The following is a 7,850-nucleotide window of genomic DNA, read 5'->3' on the forward strand; positions in this document are numbered from 1 at the left end:
GAATTATTTCATTTTCTCATTTGATCAAAAGCTATTCAGGTAAAAATACAATTGTAATTTTACTTTGATAGATTTGGAGAATATTATCTTTACATTTTTTTCTATTATATGCTTACTGTTGACGACCCTAGCTTTGTTTGAGATATCTAAACAAAAATTTGGTGAATTACCCAATTCTAGTTAGATGCAATTGTAAAACATGAATGCAGGATTAAAACTAAAAAGTGAACAACAGCAACCATATCTGACCACGAACCATTAATCAAACACAAAAGAAAAAAAAAACAGAAAATGTTTAAAAAGAAAACACAAAGCAAATACATATTTTAGGGTATATGTTAAAATGTGAATTAGCTAATTTAAAACTTTTTAATCCATATATATATATATTTATACAATTTTAAAAATCCTTTTATTTTTCTCTAATTTTTTTTTGGTAAAAAATTTCTTTAATTTTTATCTACTAAACACAGTTTTTCAAATCCTAAATATCACTGCACTAAAACATTTATTCAGCCAACGAATGTAGATTTTTACTGGTGTACCAATTTAGGTCATTTCGGAATCAACATTAATATTGATAACATCAAAGATTGTAGGCATAATATTTTTTTTTGTGGGGTGTAAGGCATAATACCCTTGCAATTATTCTTTGGCTGATACGCTTGCAATACTCGTTCTTGTTTTCGACAGTCGGGTGTATGTTTTAACAACAATATATAAAGTTGAAGACAAAAGAATTGAATATACTGAAATTATTAAATCTTTTTACTCCACTTTATATCCGACTATTCCAATATGCAGGGACGTTTTCAAAAACCGTTATCTATAGATTTATATATATATATATATATATATAGTACTGGTTTGGCCGGATCAAGTGTCTATTCTATATATAGATAATTACAAATTGATCTTAGTTTTTGTACGAAACGACTCCACCAGCTGATTGAGTGACGTATCAATATATGACGCTTATGAGTGACTTTATGTAGTACTAATTAACAAACCAGAAAAAAATTAAGTAACCAACGCTACCGTGGTTGATGAATAAGCACTACTAAACTCTCCGAGCAACGACGAACCTTCCTCGAAGTTTCAAGTGCTACTTCGTCAATTCTCAAATCCTTTATAATACCATCACCTAACTACACTTTCTCAAACTCATCTCATTGCTCTCCTCTCCCTCTCTCTCACACACACACACAAAATATCTCTTTCTTCTTTAGAAAAAAGGAACCTATAAAATATTTTAAGAGCTTAAATCCAATTTCTTTAAAACCAAAAGTGATCAATGAAGATGCGAGACCGCCCTTTTCATGGGGCTAGTGGGTACAGTGGTTTAAAAGCTCATAAATTAACATTCAAGACGTGAGTTTCTTCTATCTTATTACAAGACGCATTAAATTTTTATTTCTTTGTCTGGATGAATTTTGATTGAGTTTTGTTTTCTCATGTAAACCCTTTACAGAGCCGTGAAGAAAGTCATGAAACATATGTCAAATAACCAAATCATGGTTCATATGGAGAACATGTTCAGAAAAATTGTGAGTTTTCTCATCGTCTTCGATTAAACTATTCACTCTGCGCGCATAAATCACCTAATTAATCAAAGGTTTATTTAAATGTAACCCGTTCCTATATACATAGCCACCAGTTTTGACCGACCTCTTCTTCTCTTGTGTCCCTTTTAAATTTCTATGGTTTAAAATTAAGTGGGCTCCGTACGTATCAACAATGAATGGTCCCCGTCTCCCTGAGTCTAGTTGGACCTGAGTTACTATAGTATATATCAAAGTATAATCATATACTAGTAACCAATAAGTATAGTACTCTTATAATGATCGAGTTATCTACTAATCTACATATAACTAAAATACGTGTAATCGTTTGTATGCACATGAACGTGATGATATGCGGTTAATGATTAATTATCTTAATGTTTTATGATTTAGGTTCGGGAGGAGCTTGAACGTCTTATTCAACAACACCACCTCTCTTCGTCGTGGTCCCAAATCGAGCGACCGCGTTCGGAAACGCCGTCTTCGCGTTCAAGATTCAAACTGCGGTTCATAAACTCGCCGCCGCCGTCGATATTCACTGGAGCCAAGATCGAACCCAAGAACGGTTTCCCGTTAGCTATCGAGCTAGTGGAAGCAGCCACGAACGCTCGAGTCGTCTCGGGACCGCTCTCGTCTTCTCGAGTTGACTTCGTGCCGCTGAACGCTGACTTCACGGAGGAAAGCTGGACCGTTGACTTATTCAAACGGTATATTCTAAAACCACGCGAAGGGAAACGTCCGTTACTAGCCGGAGATGTAACGTTGACTCTTAAGAACGGTGTTGGAGTGGTCTCCATCGCTTTCACGGATAACTCGATATGGTCTAGGTGTCGGAAGTTCCGGTTAGGTGCGAGACTAACCGGTGATGGAGCCGTGGAGGCTAGAAGTGAAGCGTTTAAGTGTAAAGACCAACGTGGAGAATGTAAGTAACTAGAGATAATTACTGCGTTTTGTAGACGCGGTTCAAACGTTATATTCATTGTTGTTGTTTTTTGGTTATGCAGCTTATAAGAAACATCATCCTCCGTACCCCGGTGACGAGGTTTGGAGACTGGAGAAAATCGGGAAAGATGGCGCTTCAGCGTTGCGTTTAGCTGAACGGGAGATTTATACTGTCAAGGACTTCCGCCGTTGCTATGCAAAGGATCCAAACGAGTTATATAATGTAAGATTAATTAAAGATTAATTAAAAGCCTAAAATAACTGAAATGAATTTATAATCTCCAAATCTTTCAGAAATATAATTCTTTATTTTTTTTTAAATGATTAGATACTTGCTGGTGTTGGTGGAGGGATCTCAAAGAAAATATGGGAATCAATTGTATCCCACGCGATGTGTTGCGTTTTGGATGAAACAGAGTATTACATCTACGACGCAACCGGTCACGACGTATCACTTGTCTTCAACTCTGTTTATGAAGTGACCAAAGTGTTCATCGGCGGTGTTCTTAGAAACGTGGATCAGCTACCTAGCTATCAGCTGGACCAGTTGAAGCGTGAAGCTTATCAAAACATTAGCCGCTTTAGGGACAGTAGGACCTTTGCGGATCATCCACAAAGGTCCTTACAGTGCCAGCAGAATCCTGGATTTGGTCCTGGATTCCAGCAGCACATGGACTTTCAAGGTATACAAGTTTATTCTTGTCACGGTCTAAAGTATTTTGATATATAAATATATCTTAACATAGTCGTTAACTTAATCGGATCTTTTTTAATGTTCAGGGCCATCAGACACTTCGATGCATGCTTTCTTCACAGGTGCATGCTCCACTTCCCAACCCGAAATGCTGATGGGTTTCGAGAACTCACCATCCCAAACATTTCATATCGACCCAACATTCATACCGACTTTCAGAAACAGCTTTAGGGTAAATCAACACGATATGGTACATGACGAATTACAAAGCGTGGTGTCAAGAGGTTATAACAAAAACAACGAGGATGAGAACGGTTTTGCTTATCATCACCATCACGAAATGCCCTCTAACTGGTCACCTGGTGCGGCGGTTTGGGAGCAACAAGAGTATAACAATTTGTGTGTTAGCGTGTCTGGCACGGAAGAAGCTGGGTATGATGTTCGTATTGCAAACATTGGGGGATCTCCGAGAGCCAGGTGGTGCAAGGTTAAGGCAGCTTTCAAGCTCCGACAAGTTTGGAGACACACAAGTGCTAGAAAGCGAGGGAAAGCTTGTAAGAAGCCTTGCCTGTTGTATTAGATTTGGAGGTTTCTTGCTGCCCAAAAAAGATGTGTATCTAATGTATATGTGTGCGTGTATTTTCCTTTTGATAGAGTAAGATTAGAAAAATGGATCCCGGCCATTGACTGTTTCAATGGTTTAATAAGTCACGGGGATTAGTCTTTGTGTGTACCATCCATGTATGATATATATTAAGAAAAAGGAAGGGCTGTACATGGCCAAATCAGTTAACAGTTTTATATATTCGAGTATTTGTCGTGCCCTAGATAGATAGAGTTTTATTGACAAGGGCTTGTACGCTGTAACATTTACATGCTATATAAAAATATTCAAAGGGTTCTTGCGGGGCACAAAAGCTAGGTCCAACACATAAACCAGATTTTTTTTTTCTTTTTTTTTGTAAAATGTTAGATATTATACATATTTTAAGTTTTGGAAACTTTACATAGAGTAACTAGTAGCGAAAATTAAACAACAACAGTGGAACGGACCAAGAGCAACATAACACAAGCGGTTAAACAGTATAAAAGCGAGACGGGCTTGGACCTTACAACCTGAAAAATAGATGAAAAGCCGATTAGTTGCCGCGAGCTACCATACGCCCTCAAACCTTGATTGTTATATAGTTCCTACAACTTTCAACCGAAACCCAGAGCGCCACTACAAGAAAACATGGGGATTCTGATGGCCGAAATCGTCAGAAATTCGTCGGAATACACTGATTCTGACGAATTTCTGACGAACCAGTCCGTCGGTATAATTTCGTCGGAAAAAAAAGATTCGTCGGAATTTCGTCAGACCTTCCGACGACTTTCTGACGAATACCGAGAAACGTCATTCTGACGAACTTCCGACGATATTCCGATGCGGACACACGAGACCAGAGTTCATCGAAAAAACTATATACCGACGGAGCACGTCCCTCGGACAATACCGACGAACCGAGTCCTCGGAAAATACCGACGGATAATGGTTCGTCGGAATTTTCCGAGGAACCATTTCCGTCGGTATTTTCCGAGGACTTCGTTCGTCGGTATAGTCTGATGCCCTCAATTCGTCGGAATATATCAATTTTAAATACGAATTAATTTTGCATTTTTATATATATTTTTTATATTAAAAATTAATTAATAAATAAATAAAATCTGAAATTTAAAACCAATAATATTATAGAATTTAAATTCATACAAACTGAAATAGAAAAAAATATATTCAGAAAGTTAAAAATTCATACAAACCGAAATAGAAAAAAAACATTCAGAAATTTTTAAAAAGCAGAAAAAAACTAAGAACTCAAAGACATCAAACGATCTAGCTTCTGCATTATCTCGGCGTTGAACTTCTTCTGGAGCGGGAGCTGGAGCGGGAATATATGCGGGAACCGAGTTTTGTTCGTGAGACGATCCCGATGCACGGGAACTGCTCACCGAAATACATCGAAGACGGGCTGCGGGGCGGGGTACATCCTCAGACCTAAAAAAAAATTAATACATCAAAAATCTTTTCAAATCATTTCTATTTTTAATGTTTTCATTTATATATTTACAAAAGGTTTTATAAACGTTTTAAAAAAAACTACTAGACCTTTTATTATACATAGTTTATTACTGGAAACTTATAAAAATTATAAAAATTATAAAAATTTTTATTATATATGATTTATATATATATATATGTATACAAAATTATAATTTTTTATAAATATAGAAAAATGTTGTTAAATATTTTTAAAATTAAAAAAAAACATTTTATTATACATAGTTTATTACTGGAAACTTGAAAAACGTTTTTAAAAATCAAAAAACATTTTAAAAATAGTAAAACGTTTTGAATTTTGACAAAAACACAAAATAATTCCAAACCAAAACTAAAACAACAATCCAAACAACAATCCTAACTTATATATCCTAAACTATCCATTCAATCCTAAAATTTTAAATTAAACAACCTAAAATCCGAGATCTAACTTCCAAAACCCTAAAAAATTGAGATAAAACAAGGTTGGGATGATTCTTACATGATTTGGGGTTTGGGGAAGAGATATGAGGGTGAGAAGAGGATTCGCCGGTGATGGGAGCTCGAGAATGGTCGGAATCGCCGTGAAAGGGAGAGAAATCGCGGAAAGGATTGAGAGAGAGGCGGAGGCGGAAATAACGAAGAAGAAAGAAGAAGGGTAATTATATTTAACGTTTCCGACGGACACAGATTCGTCAGTATTCCGTCGGGATCATTAAATATATACCAATTGGCGGTTCGCGAAAATTTTCACGCGGTTTGGTTTTCCCGGGTAAATTGAAATTCCGACGGAGTTGGTGTCCGTCAGTATATTCTGACGGAATACTGACGACCTTTTCCGACCGAATTCCGACGACATAGTGTTTAGGGGTTGATTACAAGTTTCTAAATGCAAAATCTAAATCTTTGATAATATATATAGTATTTGCATAAAGATTTATCGATAAAAATGTTTTTATAACACGATTTTACACAACAACATTTTTTGTAGTGTAAGATTAGATGAATATGATTGTATAAGTATATGAGTGTTAAGATGAGATGTTATGAAAACAATGATATGCATACATAAATATTTTAATGAGTTGCTATATTTGAACGGTTGCGATCTAATACTATGCTAAACACTTATTATGTATTATTTTCATAGTTTTGGCATCTAAATTTATAGATTTTTATGTTTGAAATTTTTTAGAAACACATGTCCTTGGTAATTCGTCGGAATATACCGACGACATTCTGACGAACTAGACAAGTTCGTCGGAATGTCGTCGGTATATTCCGACGAATTACCGAGGACATTTCCAAACTTCAATGGAACCCTTTGTCGTCGCTATGTCGTCGGTATTTTGCGAGGGATTTCCGACGGAAACATGGTTCGTCGGAAATTCGTCAGAAAATTCCGACGGAATACCGACGACGGTAACAGTTATATATGTTAATCGGAATATCGTCGGAAGTTCGTCGGTATATTCCGACGAATTTCCGACGACTACAACGGTTATATGTTTTATCGGAATGTCGTCGAAAAGTCGTCGGAATATTCTGACGAGTCATTTTTCCTCGGAAATTCGTCGAAAATGACCGACGGAATTCCGACGACTTCAAATTTTTTGTTTTCGTCGGAAAGTGGTCAGAAATCCGTCACAAACGTCCGACGACATTGTAGTCCGTCAGAACCTCCGTCGGAATTCGGCGTGTTTTCTTGTAGTGCGCACCCGAGCAAAGAATCCGAACGGGAGTCCCATAGCCAGCGGAAAAGAAGAAACCACCGGCGGTACGAGGAGAAACCGAAAACTAAAATGCTGTCGCTCAGCGGTTTGTGCCGGAGATTACCGTCTCCATTACCTTCCACTGGGACCCCGTATACACCCATCTAACCGCTACTCTTATAAACCAGAAATTTTCTTTGTCATGTGATGTTTTAAGAATGTTTCTAGAGTATCATCCAACAAAATGTTGAATCATTATCCTGTTGGCTATGCCAAAACAGTTATGTAATTTTCTTCTACTGCACTTTATTTAATAATTTTAAAACAGCACTATAAGATAATACTAAATCAACTAATTCGAAGAGCTAACATACTTTTCAAATCAAAATCTCCACTGATTATCTTAATCAAAAAGTTTGATTTTACTTGCTTAAAGTAATCTGTTGGGTTTGGAATACTATGTTATTGTCTTGTATTTTATAATATGTGTACTTTATTTGCTTTTCTTAGAACTATCTAGGAAGAAGAGTATTGGCTTTCTGATCCCAGAAAAAGTCTCTAAGTAACTGAAATCATTGGTGGCTTTTTGCTTCATTCCTTTTTCTCTGTCTTCATGTGAACAAGATTGCAGAATCTCTGGTTCCTTCTACTTTATTTTCCCTAATACAGAAACACACACTCTTAAGTCTAAACTAATAAAAGCAATTCTACAGATCATGGTCGTGCGTACTGCCACTTGGCTTGCCCCCCGACAATGATTTGGCAGATGTTTTGTCCTCAATCCACCAGAAAGGCCATAATGATTATTAATCAAAAGTGCGGCCAAGGGCATTTGTATCTTCTTACCACAGTTAGCCTTGTTT

General features: G+C 36.6%; 1 protein-coding gene across 2 annotated transcripts; it reads left to right on the top strand.

Annotated features, from left to right (window-relative positions):
- Nucleotides 1-1,120: 1,120 nt before the first annotated feature.
- LOC106396488 (calmodulin-binding protein 60 G-like) lies at nucleotides 1,121-4,011 on the top strand. Of its 2 annotated transcripts, XM_048735177.1 has the most exons (6): nucleotides 1,121-1,371; nucleotides 1,472-1,547; nucleotides 1,956-2,484; nucleotides 2,567-2,727; nucleotides 2,833-3,187; nucleotides 3,285-4,011. In XM_048735177.1, the coding sequence occupies exons 1-6, from the start codon at nucleotides 1,295-1,297 to the stop codon at nucleotides 3,776-3,778; spliced, it is 1,692 nt and encodes a 563-aa protein (XP_048591134.1). In that variant the 5' UTR covers nucleotides 1,121-1,294; the 3' UTR covers nucleotides 3,779-4,011. The 2 variants fall into 2 exon arrangements, with proteins under 2 accessions (XP_048591134.1, XP_048591135.1); XM_048735178.1 differs by lacking the exons at nucleotides 1,121-1,371; nucleotides 1,472-1,547 and adding an exon at nucleotides 1,826-1,882.
- Nucleotides 4,012-7,850: the final 3,839 nt, after the last annotated feature.

Source organism: Brassica napus, chromosome A6 (assembly GCF_020379485.1).
Source record: "Brassica napus cultivar Da-Ae chromosome A6, Da-Ae, whole genome shotgun sequence".
NCBI lineage: Eukaryota > Viridiplantae > Streptophyta > Magnoliopsida > Brassicales > Brassicaceae > Brassica > Brassica napus.

What these genes read in the sequence shown, in the direction of transcription:
- LOC106396488 (XM_048735177.1), top strand. Translation starts at nt 1,295, where the DNA reads ATGAAGATGCGAGACCGCCCTTTTCATGGGGCTAGTGGGTACAGTGGT. An exon ending in AGAACATGTTCAGAAAAATT is followed by an intron (nt 1,548 to 1,955) that starts GTGAGTTTTCTC and finishes TTTATGATTTAG; the next exon opens with GTTCGGGAGGAGCTTGAACG. An exon ending in GCAGCACATGGACTTTCAAG is followed by an intron (nt 3,188 to 3,284) that starts GTATACAAGTTT and finishes TTTAATGTTCAG; the next exon opens with GGCCATCAGACACTTCGATG.